Source organism: Carlito syrichta, unplaced genomic scaffold, assembly GCF_000164805.1.
Source record: "Carlito syrichta isolate Samal-C Ts95f unplaced genomic scaffold, Tarsius_syrichta-2.0.1 Scaffold315198, whole genome shotgun sequence".
NCBI classification, from domain to species: domain Eukaryota; kingdom Metazoa; phylum Chordata; class Mammalia; order Primates; family Tarsiidae; genus Carlito; species Carlito syrichta.
The window spans coordinates 436,351-462,602 of record NW_007259294.1 but is presented as its reverse complement, the minus strand read 5'-3'; the positions used below and the strand labels follow the sequence as shown (position 1 = coordinate 462,602).

At 37.8% G+C, this 26,252-nt stretch overlaps 1 protein-coding gene across 1 annotated transcript in view; it reads left to right on the top strand.

Annotated features, from left to right (window-relative positions):
- STX8 (syntaxin 8) overlaps positions 1–26,252 on the top strand; it is a 285,159-nt gene that overhangs the window by 49,586 nt on the left and 209,321 nt on the right. The window contains exons 5-6 of the mRNA XM_008072461.1: positions 11,319–11,443; positions 24,256–24,348. Of these exons, the coding sequence (XP_008070652.1) occupies positions 11,319–11,443; positions 24,256–24,348 (218 nt within the window). The remainder of the gene's footprint in view (positions 1–11,318; positions 11,444–24,255; positions 24,349–26,252) is intronic.

Here is a 26,252-nt window from a genome sequence, read left to right as displayed (position 1 = left end):
ACTACGCAGCCATAAAAAAGAACAAAATCATGAATTTTGCAGCAACCTGGATGGAACTAGAGTCTATAATACTGAGTGACCTCACACAGAAACAAAGATCAGAATATCACATGTTCTCACTCATATAATGGACCTTGAACATCCAATGTAATACTATAACAAAATGACTGACGGTACTGGGAAACTATGGGGGGGAGGGGGAGGGGATTAACAGTAGCAAATATCTGTCTGGGGCTGGGAAAACACCTCTTATCAACAGGGTGTCTGAATGAAACGTAATTGTACACCTAACCCTTAACTGTACCCCACAAAACTATAATAAAAATACTGATTAATTATTAAAAAAAAAAAAGAAATCTTTCTTATGTGTCTGATGGGTATGTGTGTTTGATGTGAATATTAAATTGCACCCATGTTATTCCTTTTATTCTTTGATAGATGTCTTAAAATATAATATATATTTATAAGTATATTTACACACACACATACACACATATATGGGTATAGTGCTGATTTGTCATTTTTGAGACTGTGGAAAGTATTCTTTTTTGTTGTTTTTCTTTTTAGTCAGGGGCTCTGTCGCCCAGGACTCTCTGGGCTCAGGCAGTCCTTCCGCCACAGCATCCCAAGGACCTGGGGCTACAGGTCAGCTAATTAAATGCTCAGCTAATTAAAAAATTTTTTTTGTAGAGACAAGGTTTCATTATGTTGCCCAGGCTGGTCTCCAACTCCTGGGCTCAAGCAATTCGCCCATCTTGGCCTCCAAAAGTGCTGGGATTACAGACATGAGCCACAGTGCCTGGCTTAGTATTCTTTCTTTCTTTTTTCTTTCTTTTTTTTTTTTTTTTGAGTTAGAGTCTCACTCTGTTGCCCGGGCTGGAGTGCGGTGGCACACACACAACCACCCCAGCGTCATCGACCTGCTGGGCTCAGGTGATCCTTCTGCCTCAGCCTTCCGCCTCAGCCTTCCAAGTGGCCAGAACTATAGGCGTGTGCTACCACACCCGGCTAACTTTAATATATTGTGGAGACAGGGTCTCATCAAGTTGCCCAGGCTGGTCACACCTAGGCTCAGGCAATCCACTCACCTCGGCCTCCCAAAGTGCTGGGAATATAGGCTGAGATATTAAGCCTGGCCTGTATTCGTTTCTTAAAGTATGTGCCAGGTGTCATAAAAACTACCAGTGCGACATTCCAAAATTAATTTTAGAGAAGCAAAGCCAACTCAGGTGCAATATACTTACTTGAATGGATGCTCATAACTGGTCATTGATGCACTTTCCAGGTAACTTTGTATACCCTTGACCCATGTACTTGTTTTTAGTGTTTGTTTTTGTAAGGAACCATTTATTAGAATTTCACTATAATTCTTGTTTTGACCAAAAGCTGGCACATGGAAGATGATATAAGAGTTAGGGGATATATTTTGATTATAAACTTCCTTCTTTCTTTTCCATTGCATTCTTTCCCTGTCTTCAAAGCTAGGTGTATTTGAATGATTATTATAGAGAATAAACCCAAGATCTTGACACCTTGGGTACTTGGGATCAATCATATAAAGTAAGGCTTCAGAGAAACACACCTACCTTTTTTATACAGTGGAAGAAAGTCATGTCTGATTAGCATGCTACTTAGTACACTTAAAAGAGACTATCTTCTATGCTTAAAATCTTAGTCTAAGAAATCAAACATTTTCTTCCAGTTTTGCCTGGGGTTGTTTCTTGATATGTATTATATTCTTCCATAGGTTTTAAAGTACTAAACTAAAAATGAAATTAATATAGCTTTTTGTGATTTATTCATTTTATTTAAACAATTTTTAGTACCTCCTGTGTAAACAATGCAATCATTGGTATTATGATAATAGTTAACATTTATTGAATGATTAGTATCTTCAAAGTAGCACATTTAGCACTTTATGCACATTTTACATATTGTTTCCCCCACCAGAATGGAAACAGCACCGATAACAAGAATCTGTGCTTTGTAAGGACAGAGATTTTGGCCTGTTTTTCATATTCTGTTTATTCTTTATCACCATTGATGAGAACAATGCTTACCACATAATAAGTCTGTTTTTTGAATAAACATTACTTAATCCTCCTGAGAACTCTTGGAGACAGATATTACTGTTCGTATATTTTTAGTAGGTGATATACTGTTAGCTATTCATGCCATATTGTAGGACAGTGTGTATATAGTGAAGCACCCTTTCTGTTCCTGCCTTTTTATCTAGTGGATATGAGACTTATCTATATAAAAGGTTAAATAATAGGTTAGCAGTTATTTCTAGACAATATGAGATGTGCAAACAGAGCTAGAGGAATTATAACTAACAGAGATATGAGTGAACATATAAGTCACCTGAAGCTCTGCCTGCCCATGGCAAATGCTTGACCCATTAAACTACTATTGTTATTGCTACTGTTATTGTCGTCATTTTAATTTTTTTGTTTATGTATAATAATTATGAATATTTATGTGGTACATAGTGATGTTTCAAAGCATGTAATGTATAGTGATAAGACAGAGTAATTAGCATATTCATGTCAAACATCATTTATTTTGTTAGGGTATTAGCTATTCTTATTTGTTGGCTAGGAGGGTATTCCTAGCTGTTTGAAACTGTGCATTATTGTCATTCTGCAGTGGTATAGAACACTAGAATTTTTTTTTTAATTTTTTTATTTTAGAGATGTGGGTTACAATTCAGGGTTAGGTATACAAATGTTCATTATGCAGGTACCCTTGTTGATGAGGTGTGCCCCCCCCAAGTAGATTACCACTACTGCCAACCCCACATCCCCCCTACCCCCGCAGTTTCCTGCTATTGCCAATTTTTTCTTATAGTATTATGATAATTAGAACACTAGAATTTATTCCTCCTGTTTAGCAGTAATTCTCTACCCTTCCCAACCTCTCATTTCCTCTGTTCTACTTTTTATTTCTATGGAATCAGCTTTTGCTAGTTTCTACATATGAGTGCAATGTTTACTTTTCTGTTCCTGGCTTTTATTGTCCTCCAGTTCCATTCGTGTTGCTGTGAATTACAGAATTTCATTCTTTTTGTGGCTGAATTGTATTCCATTGTGTATATATACCATACTTTCTTTATCTATTCATCTGCTAGACACTTTCTTTATCTATTCATCTGTTTGATCCCTAGGTTGATTTCATATTTTGGGCTATTGTGAATAGTGCTCCCGTAAACATGGGGGTGCAGATGATTTCCTTTCCTTTGGATAAATGTCTAGTCATGGGATTGCTGGATCATATAGTAGTTCGATTTATAGTTTTTTAAGGAACAGAACCTTCATACTATTCTCCATAGTGACTGTACTCGTTTCCCAGTTATAAGAGCTCCCTTTTCTCCACATCCTCTCCAGTATTTGTTATTTTGTCTTTTTGATAATAGCTATCCTAATTGGAATGAGATGATACCTCATTGTGGTTTTGATTGCATTTTTTTTATGATTAGCGGTGTTGAGCTTTTAAAATATACTTGTAGGCCATTTGTATGTTTTCTTTTGAGAAATGTCTATTTTTCATTCATTTATATGTCTATATGTATATCTTTTTTTAATTTTAATTTTTTTGTTTTTGAGACAGAGTCTCACTATGTAGTCCAGGCTGACTCAAGTGATCCTCCTGCCTCCTGGATCAAGTGTCCTGGGCTCAAGTGATCCTTTTGCCTCAGCCTTCTGGGACTTAGGTGTATACCACCATGCCTGGCTCATTTACCTACTTCTCAATCAGATTACTTGTTTTTGTGCTGTTGAGATATTTGAGTTCTTTATATATTCTGGATATTGATTCTTTGTTAGATGAATAGTTTACAGATATTTTCTCCCATTCTGTATGCTGCCTTTTCACTCTGTTGATTGTTTCTTTTTCTGTATAGAAGTTCTTTAGTTTGATATAATCCCATTTGTTTATTTTTACTTTTGTTGCCCCTGCTTTTTTTTAATTATAAAGATGTGGGGTACAGTTCAGTGTTAGGTATACAAACGATGATTATGCAGGTACCCTTGTTGATGAGGTATGCCCCTCCCTCCCCTAGCAGTTTCATCTGAAGTGTTTCCTTTATGTTTTTGTCTAGCAGTTTTTTAGTTTCAGGTTTAACATTTAGGTCTTTGATTCATTTTGTGTTGATTTTTGTATAAGGTGAGAGGTAGCAGTCTAGTTTCTTTCTCCTGCATATCAATATTCAGTTTCCTAGCACCATTTATCAGAGAGACTGTCTTTTCTCCAATAAGTATTCTTGACACCTTTGTCAAAAGTCTGTTGGCTGTAATGTATTAACTTTCAGGTTCTTATTCTGTACCATTGGTCTTTGTGTTTGTTTTTATGCTAGCCCTATGCTGTTTTGTAGTATATTTTGAGGTCTGGTACTGTGATGCCTCCAGCTTTGTTCTTTTTGCTCAGGATGACTTTGGCTATTCAAGGCCTTTTATAGTTTCATGCACATTTTAAGATTTTATTTTATTTCTGTGATCAATGTCATTTGGTATTTTGGTAGAGATTTCACTGAATCTATAGATTGCTTTGGGTAGGTAGTATGCTTATTTTATCATATGGTCAATTTTTTTTCTTTTCTTTTCTTCTTTTTTTCTTCCCATGACAGATGGGTAATGTGTTGACATCGTAACAAGGTTTAAGGGGCATATCTCACACATGCCCATGAACACCAAATCATCATGCTTAGGAACTACAAAAGGATCCAATGTGGCTATTTTAAATAGCAGTTTTAACAATCTTCTAATTCATGAGCATGGGATGTCTTTCCATTTGTTTGTATCCTCTTCCATTTATTTTTTTTTAATCAATGCTTTATAATATCCTTTCTAGAGGTCTTTTACCTCTTGGTTAAATTTATTCTTAGATATTTTACTTTTTTGGTAGCTATTGTAAGTGGAAATAACTTCTTGATTTCTTTTTTCAATAGTTATTGTCCATGTATGGAAATGTTACTGATTTTTTTTTGAGTTGGGGGTCTCATCCTATCACCTGGACTGGAGGGCAGCGACATGATCATGGCTCACTGCTGCCTTGACCTCCTGGACTCAGGTGATCATTCTACCTCAGCCTCTTGAGTAGCTGGGACTACAGGTATGCACCACTATGCCAGATAATAATTTTTTTAAAGATAAAGTCTCACTTTGTTGCCTAGACTGATCTTGAACTCCTGAGCTCAAGCAATTCTGCTTTGGCCTTCCAAAGTGCTGGGATTATAGGTGTGAGCCACTGCACCCAGCCACTAATGATTTTTGTATGTTGATTTTGTATGCTGCGACTTGACTGAACTTGTTTATCAGTTTTAAGAGTTTTTTGGTAGAGTCTTTAGGTTTTTCAATATATACGATCATGTCTGTAAACAGAGACAATTTGTCTTCTTCCTTTCTAGTTTGGATGCTGTTTTTTTCTTTCTTTTGCCTGATTACTCTGGCTAGAACATCGAATGCAATGTTGAATGAGAGTGGGCATTCTTGTTTTAGTTCTTAGAGGAAAAGCTTTTCAGTATGATTCTAGCAGGTTTGTCATATATGGCCTGTATTGTATTGCGGTATATTCCTTCTTTACCTAATTTATTGAGAGTTTTTATTGAGATATTGACTTTTATCAAATACTTTTTTTGGAGGAGCATCTATTGTAATGATTCTGTGGCTTTTGTCCTTAGTTGTTGTTGTGATTTGTTGCATTTGTTGATTTGTATATGTTGTACCATCCTTGCATTCCTGTGATAAATCCTACTTGATCATGGTAAATTATCTTTCTGCTGTATTATTGAATTTGGTTTGCTAGTATTTTGTTGAGTTTTATGTTTATGTTTGTCAGGGATATTGACTTGTAGTTTTCTTTTTGCTGTTGTTGTTGTCTTGTCTGCTTTTGGTATCGGGGCTATTCTAGCCTAATAGAATGAGCAAGGAAGAATTCCCTCTGCTTCATTTTTTTGGAATACGTTAAGAAAAATTGGTATTAGTTATTTAAAGGTTTGGTAGAATTCAGTGTCAAAGCCATTTGGACCTGGACTTTGTTCGGAGATTTTTTATTACTGATTTAATTTCATTACTTCTTACATGTCTATTTAGATTTTTTTTTTTTTTTAATTTCTTCTTGTTCTGTCTTGTTAGTTTATATGTGTCTAGGAGTTTCTCCATTTCCTCTAGGTTTTGGAAATTACTGACATATAGCTGTTCATAGCAGCCTCTAATGATCTTCTGTATTTTTATGGTATCTGTTGTGATATCTCCTTTTTCATTTCCAATTATATTTGAGTTTCCTCTCTTTTTAAAATAGTCTAGCTAATGGTTTGTTAATTTTGTTTGTTGTTTCAGGAAAACAACTTTTTTGTTACTGATCTTTTGTGTGTTTTTGGTCTCAATTTCATTTGCCCTCTGAGCTTTATAATTTATTTCCTTCTAACTTTGGATTTGATTTGTTCTTGCTAGTTCCTTGGGATGAGTAAGTGAATAAATGTAGATTTCTTTATTTTTACTGACTTTAGTTCAGTTTGCTATTTTACTTTTGATGCCAATAATTTTTCTATCAATTTATTAAATTTTGTTTGAGCATATGTTAAAATTAATAATTTTTGTTTCATAATAATCCTTCTGATAATGTTAAACATCATTTACATTACATTGTAAGTTGGAGAGGTCAGTGCAAGATTTCTTGACTCTGGTCTTAGCTCTTTTTTTTCTCTCTAAGTTGGAGTCTCACTCCATCGCCCAGGCTGGAGTACAGTGGTGTGCTCAGGGTCACCCCAGTGTTGACCAGCTGACTCAAGGGAGCCTTCTGCCTCAGTCTTCCAAGTAGCTGGAACTACAGGTGCATGCTACCATGCCTGGCTAATTTTTTATTTACTTATTTATTGTAGAGATGAGGTCTTGCCAACTTGCCCAGGCTATTCTCAAACCCATGAGCTCAAGCAATTCCCTCACTTCAGCCTCTCAAAATGCTGGGATTACAAGCTGGAGCTACTGTGCCTGGCCTCAAGAGAGTCTTAAATCTGGAAGTAAAAAGACCATAACCACCAGCATGAAAACATGTGAAAGTATGAAACCCACTGTTAGAAGAGCTGAGACCAGCCAGGTGCGGTGGCTCAAGTCTGTAATCCCAGTATTTTGGGAGGCTGAGGTGAGCATATTGCCTGAGCCCATGGGTTTGAGACCAGCCCGGGCAACTTGGTGAAACCCCATCTCTACAATAAATAAAAAAATTAACTGGGTGTGGTAGTGCATGACTGTAGTTCCAGCTACTTGGAAGGCTAAGACTCCCTTGTACATTTTTTGTAAGGTTGGTTCAGTGGTGATGAATTCCCTTAGTTTTCGCTTGTATGTAAAGAGGTTTTATTTCTGAAGGATCAGTTTACTGGGTATAATATTCTTGGCTGACAGTTTCTTTCTTTCTTTCAACACTTTGATTATGTTATCCCATTCTTTCCTGGCCTGTAAGCTTTCTGCTGAGAAATCCACTGTTAGTCTGGGAATTCCCTTATAAGAAACTTGATGCTTTTCTTTTCTTTCTTTTTTTTTTTTTTGAGTTGGAGTCTCACTCTGTCACCCAGACTGGAGTGCAGTGGCCGCTCCCGGCCACTGCAGCCTTGATCTGCTGGGCTCTGGCAATCCTTCCACCTCAGCCTTCCACGTAGCTGGCATTACAGGCGCACACCCAGCTAATTTTTGATTTACTGTAGAGATGAGGTCTCGCCAAGTTGCCCAGGCAGATCTTGAACCCGCGGGCTTAGGCAATCCATTCACCTCAGCCTCCCAAAGCGCGGGATTGCAGGCTAAGCCACTGAGCCTGGCTTGATGCTTTTCTTTTGCTGTTTTTAGAATTATTTCTTTATCTTTGCCTTTTGACAGTTTGACTCTAATGTGCCTTGGAGAGGACATATTTGGGTTAAATCTTAGGTTCTTTTGGCTTCTTGGATCTGAATGTTCATCTCACTCCCAAGACTTGGGACATTTTTAGCTATTATTTCATTCAGTATCTTTTCTTTTCTTTTTTTGAGTCAAGTCTTACTATGTCACCCATGCTGTATTTCAGTGGCATGATCATGGCTAACTGCAGCCTCAAGTTCCTGGCCTCAAGTGATCTTCCTGCTTCGGTCTTCTGGGTAATTTGGACTACAGGCACATACTACCTCACCTGGATAATTTTTTATTTTTATTTTTTTAGAGACAAGGTCTTGCTATTTTTTATTTTTTTAGAGACAATAAAATATTGTCTCTAAATTGAGACAATATTTAGAGACAATATTTTTTTAGAGACAGGGTCTAGGCTAATCTCGAACTCCTGGGTTTAAGTAATCCTCAGTCCTCCCACCTTAGCCTTCCAAAGTGCTGGAATTATAAGCATGAGCCACCATGCCTGACTGTGTTTTCTATCTCTTTGCCCTTTTCTTCTCCTTCTGGAATGCCCATAATGTAAATATTTATTTGTTTAATGGTGCCCCATAAATTCTGTCATCTTTCTTCATTCTTTTTTATTCTTTCTGTTTTTTTTTCCTTGTCTGCCTGTGTTATTTCAAAAGAACCTGTCTTCAAATTTAGAAATTCTTTCTTTTACTTGGTCCACTGTTGGTAAAGCTCTCAATTGTATTATTTATTTCACTCATTGAATTTGTCAACTCTAGGATATCTTGTTTGGTTCTTTTTTATGATAACTTTCGCATTCAAATCGTGAATTGTTTTTCTGATTTTGTTAAATTGTCTATCTATATTCTCTTGTATCTCACTCATTTTCCTTTAAATTACTACTTTGAGTTCTTTTTTTCTGGCATTTTTTTATATTTCCTTATGATTGAGGTCTATTACAGAAGAATTATTGTGTTCCTTTGGAAGTGTTATGTTTCCTTGCTTTTGCATGTTTGATGTTTCCCTGCATTGATGTCTACTTATCTGGTGGAACAGTTGCCTCTTCTAATTTTATGGAGTAGATTTTGTACAAAAGACTTATTTGTATTAATGGGTCTTGGGACATTGATTCAGTGGGATATGTTGACTTTGGTTCTAGGTGGAAACAGTAGTGCTGTCTTTGTAGTTTTCTTAGCTAATGATGTAATCTATGCTAATGATATTTGTGAGTTTCTCAATGGCCTCAACTAAGAGAGTTTGTGGTGGTGGTGTCAGTTTTGCTGGAGATTGTCTCACTGGACTATTTCTCAGGTCGGGGGTGCGTGGGTACCCATGTTGGATCATCCAACTTGGGGTCTCACTTGCTGGCGTTCAGGCCACAAGGATGTTATTCTTGCTGGGTCATGGTTGCTTGGCCACCTTGGCCTGCTGTGAGTGGCCTATGAGATTGTTTCTCAGGCTCAGGATGTGGGCACACTGCTACTTGACTGTCCTGGGAGCCATATCTGCTGGGGCAGCCAACAGGGCTGTTTCTCAGGCATAGAGAGGCACATACGAGACTGCTTAATAGTCTGAGGGCATGTCTGCTAGAAGACCCGATGAGCTGCTTCTCAGGCCTGGGACATAAGTGTAAAGATTGCTCAGCTGGCCTTGGTGAGTTTCTTTTGGGGGTGGTCCACAGGGCTGTTTCTCAGGCCCTGATGGCAAGCGAAGGGCATGTTCATGGTGAGTGTACCACAAGACTCTTTCTTAGGTCTTGGTTATGGCTATATAGCTTCTCTGCCAGCCTGAAGGCATATCAGCTACCAGGGGACCTCTCCCACTTGAGAGATGGCATTCACTAGCTTGGTTGGCTCAAGGGTAGGTTTTCCCTGGATGAGACTGCTAGACTGTTTCTCTAGCTGAAAGTGTGGGCCTCAGGAGTTAGATTTCCTGCTGGGCTGGACCAGAGTCTCAGCCTTTCTGGGCCTATGCTTTGTGCGTCTGGGGTTGTAAAGTTTTGCCACCCATGTGGACTTGGTGGAATGAAGATAGAGTCCCAGTGCTGGAGAGGAGCAGTGGCTACTAGCCCTCTAGAGGAAAACACATTCTAGAGATGGGTCTGGTCTCAAGATGACACCTGCTGCAGCAGCTTGCTTCACAGGAGGTATGTGGGGGGTGGAGGGTGCCCACCTTGTGCTCCTATCTGGGGCAGTGCAACTGCATGAATTTCCAGTAGCTCTCCAAACTGGGCTCAGGACTTAAGGACTATAGGAGGGATTCTCCTATAGAAAGGACTGTAGGTCCTTATAGGTGCCTGCAGTGTCAATGGGGGCTGGAAGGAATCTTCTGCTTACCTTTTCCTTGCAAGGGGAAGTCCCTCCTGCCTTTGGGCTGATCCCATCTGGGTGGGAAATATGGGCCAGCAGAGGCTGGTACCTCCATATTGTCCTTCTGGACTTCCAGCCACCACAGGTGCCTCTCTTCTTCCCCACTTCTTTTCAGTACTCTCCCTTCCACTCTGTTTATTCAAATCTTAGCTGTTTATTCATTCGTAGTCCTTCCTTATGTGGGAAGGTGGGATGAGGACCATGTGTCTTTAGTCTGCCATCTTGCTGACATCCCAACAACCTTTTATCCCACCATTTTTCATGAATCCAGTGAGAATCTAAAGTAAATGTTCATCTCTGTGTTGAAGTGGACAGAGATGGTGTTTTGGACAAGATGATCTTCACAGTTTGGATTGAATTGGACAGATGGAGATAAGAGCGGAGATACACAAGATCAGGAGAATCCTATAAATATGGGGTCTGAGGCAGAAATCACATGTTTCCTGTTCCTTGGACAGCAAGATCAATTGGTCTATTGCAGGAGGGGTTTGTGGGTTATTAGAGGGAACAAAAGTTAAAATTGATAATTATTTTATTATGTTGTGAATGCTGCATTATATTCATAAAATTGACTTTGGAACCCTGTATGTATTTCTGTCTGTGAGCCACCAAGTACCCTTTAATGTGAAGTTATATGTTCATTTGTTTTCCCTGTTGTAGTTGCAACATTGTATCTGTTCACAAAATAATATTTGAACCTTTGGTTATCACATAGCCCATGCAGCAAACTGTGTCCTAGTAGAAAGGCCACTTCCATTCTGCCTTGTGTTTTTGAAATTAAGAACCTCATTTTCCAACCTCCTGCAGGATTATCGACTCAAATGTATCTTGGAGGATTAATATGAGTATCAGGTTCTCCCATCATCTCATTAACAGGCTGTAGTTCTCTGAGGACCATACTTGTACCTTATTCATCTTCGTATCTCTTCCAGCACTAAATACAGTTCTTGGCATAAACTAAGGATGCAATAAATCGTGGTCACATCGAATTTTCAAAGCATACAAGGCTGGCCATCTCTGCACTTATGGGAGTAATTTGTAGCCAAGCTGTATTTGTTGAGATATGTAACGCATTTAATATTGTTCATAGGTCCAGCCTGATGAGTGGAGAGGCTAAGCGAGGAGCACCTAACCCTTGGCTCTTTGAAGAGCCAGAGGAGACCAGAGGCTTGGGTTTTGATGAAATCCGACAACAGCAGCAGAAAATTATCCAAGGTACTGAATACCCCAAGGAGTATAGAGTCAGAAACCTTCCAGATTTTTACTGTAGTGTTCCTTATTTCCATTGAAAATTGGAGTAATAACTGTTGATCTTTTAAAGCTCTTGGCATTTGTGCCCCAGGATATTTGAGGAATAGACCATTTCTGCCTGCCGTCTCAATCGCTCATAGAAGTAGTGATTTTCCACTGGGCAAGAGCAGAGACAGCAGGTCTAAGTCCACGTGAATTTGATGCATGTGCCTTTTGCTTTGTTCCACAACTGGAAATTAGTCTCTGCACACCAGACTTCATCTTTTTTTTTTTTCCTATAAAATAAGTCAGTTTGGCTTTTACCTTCAAATTCATCTTGTCTTGCTAATTTTTTTTTTTAACTTCTACTTTTCAAATTTTGGAAGCAATGCATGATTTTTACACAAAGTTCAAACAATATAGAGATATGTAAGATAAGAGTCCTACATATTCTTCAATCTCAGACTGTAAATGGATTAATGGATTAATATGTATTTTCTTTTGGTAAATGTGTATATACATATATTCAGTATAAAAATGTTCATTTTATGTAAATGGAGTTATGGAACATATAGTTATCTTTCTAGAGATATATCATTTCATATCCTTTTTTCTTAGTGTTTATCATGGACATTTTTTGTGCCATTATGTATAGATATATTGTTCTAATTATGCTTTTAAAAAACAGCTTTATTGAGATATAGTTGACATTATTATAAATAGCACATATTTCTAGCGTTTGATTCAGTAAGCTGACATATATATGCACCTGTAAAACCATCACTACAATAAAATCAATGAGCATAATCGTTACTTCCAAAAGTTTTCTTCATGCCTCTTTGTTTTTTCTCTTGTTCCTCCCCTGATTCCTAGACAACTGCTGATCTGCTTTCTGTCGTTATAAATTAGTTTTCATAATTTCTATAAAAAGAACCATATAGTATATATTCTTTTTTGAGAAGAGTCTAGACTTTTTCTCTAAACATAATTATTTTAAGATTCATCTATGTTGTTGTATGTATCAGTATTTTACTCTCTCATATTGTGGAATAGTATTCCATTGTATGAATTTGCCACAATCTGTGTATCCATTCAAGTGTTGATGAATATTTGGATTTTTTGGCTGTTAAAAATAAAGCTGCTATGAGCATTCATATATTATTCTTTATATGGATATAATTCTGATTTTTTCTTAGGCAAATACCTACAGGTGGAGTGACTGAGTCATTTAGTAGGTATATGTTTAACTTTTTGAAAAATTTTAATTGGCAAATAAAAATTATATTTGTCATGTGCAACATGTTTTTTTGAAATATATGTATTTACATTTTGGAATGGGTAAATTAACGTATTTATTACTTCATATACATATTTGTGGTGAGAACATTTAAAATCTAATCTTTTAGCAATTTTCAAGTACTTTAGTCACCATGTTATACAATAGGTCTCGTGAACTTATTCTTTCTGTCTAACTGAAATTTTGTATCCTTTGACCATTGTCTCTTCAATTCCTCTCCACTACCTAACCTCCATGTTCTATGAAATAGCACATGATCTCACTTACATATAAAAAAACTTTTTTATGTAAGTGAGATCATGTGCTATTTGTCTTTCTGTGCCTGGCTTATTTAACTTACCATACTCCAAGTTCATCCATGTTGTTGCAAATAATAGGATTTCCTTCTTTTTAAAGTCTGAATAATATTCCATTATGTGTATATACAGCACATTTTCTTTATCCATTCATCTGTTGTTGGATACTTAGGTTGATTTCATAGCTCAGCCTTTGGAGATAAAGCTGCAGTAAACATGGGAGTGTAGATGTTTCTTCAAGATACTGTTTTAATTTTCCTTTGGATACATATCCACTAGTAAGTAGTAGCATTGCTAGATCATATGGTAGTTCTTAATTTTTTGAGAAACCTCTGTACTGTTTTCCATAATGGCTGCATTAATTTACATTCCCTCCCAACAATGTGCAAAGTTTACCTTTTCTCCATTTTCTTGCCAATACTTGTTATCTTTTTTCTTATTGATAAACAGCCATTCTAGCAGGTATGAGGTGATATTTCATTGTGGTTTTAATTTTCACTTCCCTGATGATTAGTGATGTTGACCATGTTTTCATATGCTTGCTTGCCTTTTGTCTTTTTTTTGAGAAATATCTGTTCAGGTTCTTTGATCAATTTTTAATAGGATTATTTGGTTTCTTGCCAATGACTTGTTGGAAGCATATGTTTAGCCTTTTTTTTTGAGTCTCACATTCTGTCACCCAGGCTGGAGTGCAGTGGCATACTCACGGCCACCCCAGTGTTGATCTGTTGGGCTCTGGTGATCCTTCTACTTCAGCCTTCCTAGTAACCGGAACCACAGGCGCATGCTACCATGCCTGGCTAATTTTTGACTTATTGTAGAGATGAGGTCTCGCCAAGTTGCCCAGGCTGGTCTCGAATGTGCAGGCTCAAGCAGTTCACTCGCTTCGGCCTCCCAAAGTACTGGGATTACAGGCTGAGCCACTGAGTCTGGCCTGTTTAACTTTTAAAAGAAACTGCCAGAGTAGTTTCATTAGTGATTGTATTATTCTACATCCCTACCAGAAGCATATAGGTGATCATCAAGCTGTTTCACATTCTCACCAAAACTTCGGAGAGTCAGTTTTTTTCATTTTAGCCTTTCTAATAGATGTATATTTCATCGTAGTTTTATGAGTATGTATTTATTTAATAACTAATGAGTCTTTGCATGTACTTATTTGCCATCTGTATATTTTCTTTAGTGAAGTGTCTATTAATATTATTTACTCATTTTTAATAGGATTTTTTATTAAGTTGTAAGATTTTTTTATATATCCTTTCATATTTCACTTGTCAGACATTGTTTTACAAATATTTTCTCTATCTTCATTCTCTTTCAAAGAGTTCTTAATTTTGATAAAGTCCAATTAATCAGTTTTTTCTTTTATAGCTTGTGGTTTGCTTATATTTAAGAAATCATTGACTAAACTAAAGCCATAAGATTTGCTGCTTTAGCCAGGCACAGTGGCTCATGCCTGTAATCCCAGCACTTTAGGTGGCCAAGGCAAGAGGATTGTGTGAGCCCATGTGTTCGAGACCAGCTTGGGCAATTTGGCGAGACTTCATTTCTACAATAAATCAAAAAAAATTAACTGGGAATGGTGGCATATGCCTGTAGTTCTAGCTACTTGAAAAGCTGAGGTGGAAAGATGGCATGAGCTCAGCAGGTTGAGGCTGTGGTAGCTGTGAATGTGCCACTGCACTCCAGCTTGGGTGACAGAATAAGACTCCAACTCAAAAAACTTAAATAAATAAAAAATAAAATGCATTTAAAATAATATTTTCTGCTTTGTTTTTTTCAAGAAATCATATAGTTTAAGATTTTACATTAGGTATATGTTCTACTTTGAGTTAATTTTTTTATATAGTGAAGAATGGATAGAAATTTGAGGGGTTTTTTGACATATGAATGTCTCTTTGGTCTAGCACCATTCTTTTTCTTTTTTGAGTTGGAATCTCGCTCTGTCGCCCAGGCTGTAGTGCTGTGAGTAGCACACTCACAACCATCCCAGCGTCGACCTGCTGGGCTCAGGCCATCTTTCCACCTCAGCCTTCCAAGTAGCTGGAACTACAGGCACATACTACCACGCCTGGCTAATTTTTTTATTTATTGTAGAGACGAGGTCTCACCAAGTTGCCCGGGCTGGTCTTGAACCCGTGACCTCAGGCAATCCACTCACCTCTGCCTCCCAAAATGTTGGGATTACAGGCCGAGCCACCAAGCCCAGCTAGCACCATTCTTAAAAAGAATTTTCTTTCCCTACAGAATTTCTTTATCTCTGAAAAATTAGTTGACCATATATAGGTGGGCCTATTTCTGGACCCTGCTTGTTTCCATTGGTTTATTTGTTTATCTTCACACCAGTGCCATACTGTGTTGATCTGTGCACTTTATGACAGGTCTTTAAGCCAGATAGTATAAGTCATCAGCTTTGTTCTTTTTAATAATTTTATTGGATATTCTAGGTCCTTTCATTTCCATATGATTTTTGTAAGAATCTGCTTTCAGTTTCTACCAGAAAGGCCCCTGAAATTTTTATTGGGATTATGTTGTATTTTTAGATTAATTTGGGGGAGAATTGACATCTTAACAGTATTAGAATTCCATTAATATGGTCAATCTCTCTATTTATTCAGTTCTTTAAATTTTCTCAGCAGTACTTTTTAGTTTTCACTATATATGTGTCCTGTACATCTTTTATCAGATTTATCCCTAGGAATTTAATATTTTATTGTATTATAAATGATATTTTAACAGTTTCCATTTCTGATTGTTACTAGTATATACAAATACAATTGATTTTTGTGTATTGATCTTGGATCATACAACCTAAACTCATTAAGCTGTTCTAATAACTTATTTGTCAAGCCTGTAGGATTTTCTATACAAATTAGCATGTCCTCTGTGGGGGAAAAAATGTCTTCATTTCAATCTGGATGCCTTTTATTTATTTTTCTTGTGTTACTGCATTTGCTACAATCTCCAGTACAGTGCTAAATATAAATGGTGAGAGCAGATATCCTTGCCTTGTTTTTGATCTTAGTAGGGTGAACATTCATTTGGATGCCAGTTATTGTGAATTTTTTATTGTTCACTACTGAATATTTCTGTATTTCTGGAAATATTCTTGTGAGTTGCTGTGGATGCAGTTGTTATTTGGATCTCACTTTGGAAGACAGACTAATGAGGTGTTTATTTTAGAGCAGGGGTCAGCAAATCATGACCCATGGGCCACATTTAGCCCATCACTTGTTTTTATATGGTCTGTAAGTTAAAAATAGTTGGGGGTTTTTTTTTGTTTGTTTGTTTGGTTTTTTTTGAGTCAAGGTCTTACCCTGTCACCCAGACTGGAGTTCAGTAGCACAATCTTGGCTCAGCATAGCTTTGAACTCCTGGGCTCAAGTAATCCTTCTCTGCCAGCCTCCTGAGTAGCTGGGATACAGGTACTTGCCATCATGTCCAGCTACTTTTTTTGACTCTTTGTAGAGATGAGGTCTTACTGTGTTGCTAAGACTGGTCTTGACCTCCTGGGCGCAAACGATCTTCCAATCTCTGCTTCCCAAAATGCTGGTGGGAGGTGTAAGGCACTGTGCCTGGCCTCTATCTTTAATTGGTTGAAATATAATAAAAAGAAAAATACTTGCAAAAATTATATGAAGTTCAAAGTTTAGCATTCATAAATAGTTTTTATGAAAACACAGCCATGTTCATTTACTTGATTATTATCTATGGATGCTTTTCTGCTATATTGGCAAAGTTGCGTCATTGTTCTAAAGAATGTATGAACCACAAATCCTAATATATTTACTATTTGCTGTATGCCCTTTCCAGAAAATGTTTGCTGACCCCAGTCTAGCGGTAATTTATCCCATTACTGAGCCAAAACCATCCTGACTTCCCTATCTGATTCCTGGTTGATAGGAACAGGAACTATGCCAGACCCAGTTTGAACTCAGAGAATCATTCCCTCTAGCCTTTGGAGTGATTCTTTTTCCCAGCCTTGGGCAGTTTCCTCCCATGTGAGCTCTGAACAACTCTCAGCTCAAGACTCAAAGTAGACCTTGTGCAGATTCGCTCTGTGTGGGTTTCTCCTCTCTGGTACTGTACTCCATATACTATAACCACCTTGATCTATTTGAACTTTTCTCAACTTAAGGAAACTGCTGGACTCCACCCCAGTTGCCTTATCCCCACTCTTGTGAGGCAGTAATCTGGGCAGATTAGAGCTCATCTCATTTGATTCCCATCTACTAGGAATCACTACTCTTCATTTCCTGTCGTCCGTGTCTTGAAACTATTGTTTTATATATTTAGCCTGTTTTGTGTTGTTTTGTTTTTCTAGTTGTTTAAGGCCAGAAGAAAATTTGGTGCCTGTCAGCCCAACTTAGCCAGGAGCAGAAGTCTAATTCTATTTGGAACTCCCTTTTCACAGTGAAATTATCTAGTAAATGAAACACGGTGACCCTTTTATATCTTCAGTTTTGCACACTTCACCCATTACCATGTTTGAAGGAAAGTGAAACAAAAGCAACAGAGCTTTACACATAGCACAACCATTCATTTGCAACACTTTATTCTTCAAGATTCATAGTTCCTGAAAGGAGTGCCTTATAACTACTTATAGCATACTAATGTACGTTCTGACATTATTGCTTTTTGCTAAGAGATGCTGTTTTTAGTCAGAGAAGGTATCCCTGTCACTGAGAAGGCAACTGCATTCAGGGATTGCAGTAGGCTGTGTCCAAGAGGATGCCCAGGAAAGTGTTTGTCATTGAGTCTGCAAAACAGAGAGCATCCTTCTTGAGATTCTCCGTCTTTGAAAGCTTACTGGCCTGTGGGATTTGGGTGGGGCTTGGAGGGAGTAGCAGTGCATGTTGCACGTCAGTTTTCTTCCCTACTCTTACTTTTATGTTTTGAAATGCTGTTTTCCTCTTTGCTAGTAAGCTGTTTTTCAAGGATAAACACGAACATGGAAGTAATCTTTACACAAACTCCTTATTAGCCTTTTATCTTCCTCAAGAATCTTGATGACATGCTGAGGTTGCTATGGCTTTGCTTTGTTGCCAGATCCTGTACTAAATAAAAATAAAGAACCATGAAAGGTCATTTCTAACTTCTTTTTGCCCATGGAATTCTTTAGCCTTTCTGTACTTTAGTCGACCCTTAAAAAACACTTTGAAAATTGTCCTAAAATAACAGTTTATTGGTAGAACATAGACTTGAGAGCAAAGAATGCCTTCCTTGCCTAACCTAGAAGGAAGCCTTATCACAACCAATTAACCAAGCTTGGCTTCTTCTGTGCTCCTTAAGCTGTGATTTGAGGCATAAAGGGGCATTAAGCAGAATATGAGTTGGGTGATGACAGTGACTTGACTGACTCAAAAATCCCTGAGCTAAAACAAAGGAAGGTAACTTTTTGACTAGCATAGACCTTTGCCACTGAGTTGGATAGCAGACCTTGGAGAAGCGTGAAATATCATTCTAACTTTACCCAGGAGCTCTCTGTTGATGGGGATTCTTAATTAGCTTCATCTAGTCTTACCATTATTCTACAGTTGTTCTAGAATATTTCTAGATTTTAGCAGGAAATTGTACATTAGTTTTAGATTTGTGTTCTTTGGTTTCTAAATATTTTCATGTGAAATGGGGGTGGGGAAGGTGGCTAGGCAGACTCCACTTTACACGGAGAAATCTTAATAGCTAATCTTTGAAACTTAGTCAAAGATACTCTTTCTTGTAGCTGTCCCCTAGACTAGAAGACTTCCTTTCCTAAAATCTTAAAATTAAAACATCTATTCTTAGAACTTGCTCTAAGGATGTTCTTAATGTAGTGATTAACTTCTTTATCTAGCTTCAACTACTCTTTTCCTCATTTGATCCACTTCCTTTTATCCAGGGAGAACTCCTCTGTATATTAAATGTGGTAAGTTCCATTGCTTCTCTGGGCAGTGAACAGCACAACAGCAACTCCTTTTTTTTAAACCTCATAAACTTAGAAAGCTTTCTAGTGTTGACCAGAAGACTTTCTGTCTAGCAGAGGCTATATTTCTTTCTTCTTTAAACTTAGGGGTTCCTCTGTGGCCATTCAATGATTTAAACAAGTACTACATGTTTAAGTCCTTGAATTAAAACATGTTGGTACTCTGTGTTACCAGCTAGACTCAGTTTTGGGCCAGAGTCATAGGAAAAGAACACAGTCTTAGCCTTTGGGGTCCTTGTCTTGTGCTCAGTAAGAGGACTATGGTTATGACTCTTAGAAACGTCCCTCTGTTTTATAATTACTTGTTAAAATGTTGATAACTTTTTGCTGTAGAAAATTTCAAGCATATAAAAGTAGAGAGAGGCTGGGCATAATGACACATGCCTGTGATCCCAGCACTTTGGGAAGTTGAGGTGGGAGGATCACTTGAGCCCAGGAGGTTGAGGCTGCAGTGAGCCAAAAACATGCCAATGCTCTCCAGCCTGGAAGACATAGTGAGACCTTATCACACATACACAAAAAAAAGTAGAGTGAATCAGATGACTCCATTTTACCCATTCTTCTTCCTCAGCATTTGTCAATTCATAGCCAATCTGGTCTCACCTGTATTTTCATCTATCTATCTATCCGATCCATTCCCTGGATTATTTTAGAAGCAAATCCCAGGTATCATATTATTTCATCAGTGAATATGTCAGAATATATCTCCAAAATATGTTTGTAAATGATAAGTCCTATTTAAAAAAAAAACAAACTATAGCCACATGCCATTATCACTCCTAAAAATTAACTTAATTCCGTAATATAATCAAATATCCAGTTTGTGTTCACATTTCCCTGATTATCCTGTGATGTTTTCTTTTAGATAGTTCAATTCAGGATCTGAATATAGTCCACATATTGCAACTGACTGATATGTTGTCCCTTAAGTTTCTTTAATATGTGGGGTCCTTTTCCAACGCTTTGCAAATTATTCATTGAGGAAACGGGTCATTTTCCCTGTAGTTTCCCACTCTCTAGATCTTGCATTTCTGAATGTCTAAAGATAGAAGTATCCAAATACCTGATTGTTCCAAAAAGATAAATTTTCTATTTCTGCTATACCAGATTAGCACAAACTTGGTTACTGAAAACACATTTATTTCTTACAATTCTGTAGGTCAGAAGTTCAATGCAGGGCTCATTGGGCTCAGGCCAAGTTGTTGGCAGGGCTAGATTCCTTCCTGGAGGTTCTAGGGAAGAATTCATTCCCTGGCCTTTTCCAGGTGCTAGAGGCCACCCACATCCCCTGGCTTATGGTCCTCTTCTGCCATCTTTAAAGCCAGCAAGCTGTCTCTCTCTGACCTTTCTTCATATCTCCCTCTGACAGCAAAGGAAAGATTCTCTGCTTTTCAGGACTTGTGAGATTACACTGGTCCATCTGGATAATCCAGGCTACTCTGCCATCTCAAATTCTATCTACAACAATGATCATCCATTTTTAAAAATTCACAACATTGTAAAATAGAAGACTAGAATGTGGTCTTTTGTAAATATCCTAGTGTGACATCATAATGACTTGATCTATGTGATAGAGTAGAGCAGATTTTAGCACTTAACTATCATTGTGACATCATAATAGTTTTGCTGGTAATGGACTGTCTGCATCATTCTATTAATTTTCTTTTTTCTTTCTTTTTTTGAGTTGGAGTCTCACTCTGTCGCCCAGGCTGGAGTGCAGTGTCACGCTCATGGCCACCTCAGCATCAACCTGCTGGGCTCCAGCGATCATTCTGCCTCAGCCTTCCAAGTAGCCAGAACTATGGGCGTGCGCTTCCACGTACAGCTAATTTTCATTTATTGTAGAGAGCTGAGCTGGGCCTCTTTTGCCTTTTTTAATGCCTTTTTTGTGAAAACTGTCAATGCATGATTCTTTTTTTTTTTTTTTTTTTTTTGAGACTAAGGTCTTGCTATGTTGCCCAGGCTAGACTTGAACTACTGGACTCAGATGATTCTCCTGAGTAGCTGGGACTACAGGCATAACCACCACATCTGTGCATGGTCTTCATCGTTTATATTTTTGTGGGTAAAATCATTTTATTAGATCGTTGTCTATTAGATGGCTAGACCACCTCCCTTTAGAAATGCAGCTTTAAGACTTGGAGAAGCCCAGCTTATTGATGTTATTATTATTGCCTGCATAGCATCTCAATTATCTGGATCTTCTGTGTCTTTGGATTATGGAATAAAAATTTATTACAGCACTTAAACATATATAGGGAGGTGCTATGGTCTTATCAAAGTTATTTAAATGAAGTAGAATTTTTAGCTCTCTGTTGTGCATTAGAGAGATGATCTTCAGGTCATTGGGTCAGATTTGAGTCAAGTTTGAGAGAAAAGACTGTAAGGTAGGTATTTTTCATTCATAATCTATGTTTCTACTAGAACTTCAGGAGTTTAATGACTCTTTTCCTAATTGAAAACCCTAGAGTAATCTCAATTCCTCTCTTTAAATTGTTTTACCTTTTAATCCACATTGGCACTTGACCCTCAGTCCTATATATAGATTATTTTTCAGATGCATTTAGAGTTTTACTCTAACATCAGTCATCTTATAGCAGCACTAGGTTGATGATAGATTTACCTTGGAGACCATCCAAGAGGTTGTTATTGAAGACCAAAAGAACCTCATTATAAAGTGATTTTACTATAAAATGGTCCCTTGGAATAATCCCTAGAGATAGCAGGTCGTTTGTATAGTTTAAAAAAGCGCATGGTGTCAAAAAGTGTCACTAAGGGGTCTTTACCTTACAATGTTAGTTTAAATAAATTCCAGATGAATTAAAGAGCTAAGTGTAATGATTTAATTCCATAAAAAGACTTTGAAAAAATATAAGTAAATGTTAATATGACCTTTAGTAAGACCTTTGCGATTTCTGCTTTCATAGATATGCCTTTATGTGAAATAGTCATTAACAAACCCTATTAACAATGAAGCTGCAACTAGCATAATTTACCTTCATGTGGCATGTTGCTTAGACAGTCATTACACTCAGCTTCAGAGTGTTCTACCCAGTATACCTCAAAGTAGAAGAAAAGTTCTTTTTTATTTTTTTATTTTTTGAGTTGGAGTCTCACTCTGTCGCCCAGGCTGGAGTGCAGTGGTACGCTCACGGCCACCCCAGCATCAACCTACTAGGCTCCGGTGATCCTTCCACCTCAGCCTTCCAAGTTGCCAGAACTACAGGTGTATGCTACTACATCTGGCTAATTTTTTCTTTTTTGTAGAGACGAGATCTCGCCAAGCTTCCCAGGTTGGTCTCGAACCTACAGGCTCAGACAATCCACTTACGTCAGTCTCCCAAAGTGCTGGGATTACAGACTGAGTCACTTAGCCCGGCCTAAAATTCTTACAAAAATGACTGAGACTGCCTAGTTAAAAAAAAAAAAAGTTAAATTTTAAAGAATCCTGAGTAACTTTAACTCACTATTAAAAGAAATTCAGCCAGGCGCGATTGCTTATGACTGTAATTCCAGCATGGAATATGGGACACTGAGGCAGGAGCATTGGTTGAGCCCAGGAGTTTGAGACCATCCTAGGCAACATGGTGAAACTTCATCTCTACAAAAAAAATTAATTGGATGTGGGGACATGGGCTTATAGTCCTAGCTACTCAGGAGTCTGAGGTGGAAGGATCACCTGAACCCAGGAGATTGAGGCTGTGGAAAACTGTGATTGTGCCACTGTACTGCAGTCTGAGCAGCAGAGTGAGACCCCAACTCAAAAAAAAAAATTAAATTTAAATTTCTTCTTTAAATTTTCAAGCAATTTCAAAGTATATACATTTTCATTTTTAAAACAAAAATGCCATTTCTATATATTGCTTTGTATGCTGCTTTTTAACTTAAGAACTTACCATGAACTTCTTTCAGTATCAAAACATACATGAGCAATGTTCCAATTTTTCACTACTATAAGTATATCACTCTGGGTCCAATCAGAAGAGAGAAATTTGACAGAGAAAGTATAGTATGAAGCATTATTAACTATAACAGGGATTAGAGTAATAAGAGAATGGCTAGTAAGTTAAGAGAACTCTAAGGGATACGGAAATGGTAGGCATAAGCTGCAGTCACTAACTCTCAAGCTGAGATAGAGTGTCCAAAAAGCCCATGCCTCAGGGCCGAGGGCTCAGCTGAGGTTCTCTGGATTTCAGAGAAGTCACACTGGTGCTATGCTGGCAGGACTTGATAGAGATCTGCTCTAGAGGGTGCTAGGGAAAACTGTTCATGAGGAAGTAGCTCAGTGGAGGCACACTCATGAAACTGGGAGAAGTTGCTGCCTCAGGGTGCTACTGGCCACCATGCACTGAAGTAGCTGGACACTGGAAAAGCGATAAGCACTGAAGGAGCCTGTCAAGAGAGCAGAGTGAAGCCAGGAAGCAGAAACCTTGGCAAAGGAAAAGATTTTCAAGGGGTCCAGGTCCATTTTCATAGAGCAGCCAAAAGGGGTAAATTTGGAGCTGAGATGCAATAAATTGTTACCCAGCACAAAAAGCAAATGTTTCAGGGAATATCCTTGTTTATATACCATTGCATGCTGTCTGACTGTTTTCTTGCATACATGCCTAGACTTAGAATTGGTAGATAAAATAGTGGGTGCAATCTGCACTTGAAAGATTTTGATTAGTAGATTGAACTGATTCTCCTATTATGTCGTACTTGGGAACATCTAGGGATGTACTCCTATTATGTACTCCTATTATGTAGTACTTGGGAACATCTTGATATTGTCATTCCTTTTAATCCCTACAAATCTGATATGCCAATAATAATCTCATTGTTTTTTATTTGTATTTTAGAACTTAGTAGTGATGTCAGAACTTGTATTTTCCTTTTTAAAATTCTTTTGTAAATCTATTTATAACTTCTGCCTGTTTTAAAAATACTAAGTCTTAATTGTTTTGTACATGCTCTTTATATGTCAAGTATCAGAAAGTTAATTGTTTTTATAGCCAAATCTTATGTTATTTTATCTTCATATTTATAATCTCAATTTTTCTCATTTTACTAAAAGGTGCAAGAGTAGGTTTTAAATTTTTGTTCCAATAAGGTTAACTGCTTTATCTCTCCTTTCTTGACTGATTTAAAAATGTTACTTTTGTCATATATTGAATTGTGTAAAATTCCTGGGTATTCTTATGAACTTCAAATTGTTTTCCTTTGGTTTTTAGTTAGTTCATTGTGCTTTTTTTTCTTTCAGAACAGGATGCAGGCCTCGATGCCCTTTCTTCTATCATAAGTCGCCAAAAGCAAATGGGCCAGGAAATTGGGAATGAATTGGATGAACAAAATGGTAAGAACACATCTGAGACTGACCAGATTTGCCATTAGATATAAATGCTAAGGACTTAACCATTTGTTATATGATTTTAATATACAACACCTAAACTTGTTTAGTATCAATGAATTGTTACAGTTTAATACAATTGGGAGGGTGTTTGTGGCAGATTTAGATTATGTTATTAAATATTATATACAGCAATTTGCTTTTCAGTTCTCAGTGGCTGCTTTTAAAAATGCATTGTTTTATGATATATTTATCCCAAGAGTGCTTCTTTTATGTGCAATACTCTGAAATTGCTCAGCACTGCGTACACAGGCTGTGTGGGCCCCATGTTATCTCCACCCAGTGGAGTTTGCTCGTCTTCAATCATAAATACCATGCTGCAGGGCAAAAAAGTGTTTGAACATTTTTGTTCAGGGTTTGAAGTGACAGATCTGGTTGGGGAAAGTTTAATTTGCAAACCACAAGCAGGATGGATAGGGAGAGACAGAGCTTCACTAAGACATCGAGGCTACCCGAAAGGCTCTTGTGCTTGATGTGTCTGGTGTGCAGAGACAAGGTGAGCCCAAATGAAAGTGGTAGTGATAAGAATGGAGAAGAAAGGATGAACACCAGGAATTGCCAGTACTTTTACTGTCATGGGCAAAGTCAGGGAAGTCCAGAGGAGTCACAGGTTTGAGAGTGGAGACCATAAGTCCAGTCTGAGATTTGCCAGTCTGAGATGCTAGTGAGAGAGTTGAGTGGACGTGTCAAGTCAACAGTTGAAGGTGTGGTACCAGGACTCAGTGAGGGCAGAAACAGAAGAGATGGGAGGAGTGTCAGCATAGAGGTGAGCCCCCTACTACAGGCTAAGCCCTTTCATTTATGTCATTTCACCTAATTTCCACATGGCATCATGAAAGCGATACTATCCTCCTGTGTGTTAAAGAGGAAGCTCAGAGTGGCTGAGGGACCTCCTAATGCCACATCATTTATAAGTGACAAAAGTGAAATTCTAACTCAGGTTTTATAATACGAATGTGACTGCTTTTTCTGCTACACCAGCTTCCTCTCTAAGGAAGATAGATTAGGGAGAGAAAAATAAAAGGTGAAAGGTTCTAAGTCTTTAGCTTTTAGTGATAGTTCCATGTTGGAATGACTTTAAGCAAAGTTATCATGTGTGAGTGAGCATCAAAGCCATATGAGTGGACGAATGCCCGCTCTGAAGGGAGGACTGTGCTTGTCGAATCATACAACAGCGATTTCTGGACTCGATCCCTAGGAAGAATGAGTTAGTTTGTTCCCACAATATGATTCCATCTTTCTGTCACAAATAAATAAGTAAATTCCAGCTGTTCATCATCTATCATAAATAGGTTACTAAAGGAAATAGAGAAGCCTCCTACCTTTACAGTCCTAATAGTTTCAGCACAGAGGACTATGTTGTCCTTTTCCTCATGGCACTAACATGAACAGGCCAATTTATGTATTTGCATATAATTCACTTATTGGTCAGTTCCTTCCCTGAGTGAGAGAATATTAGTGAGAAAATAAGCCTTATAGAGTATCTGTCTATCTGGTGTATAATTGTCCTTTATTCCAGGGAAATTTAACCTATTCAGTGGGTTAGATTAGTAAGGACTCTAGCCATTACACTGGTGAAGCTGCCCATCCTTGTATCATATATTGTGATATATGTATAGATAAGCCTCAGTGTCTATGGGAGAATGGCTAAGAATTTATGCCTAATTTGTTGGGGTACTTAGTAACTACCCAGGTGAAATCACTGTATATTTTTCTAGCATAAGCAGTCACAGCAGCATGTCTTTATCTTGTCTTTCCTCTAGTTTAATGGGGCACCTTTAAAAGACCAGGCCAAGCCGGGCTCGGTGGCTCAGCCTGTAATCCCGCGCCTTTGGGAGGCTGGGGTGAGT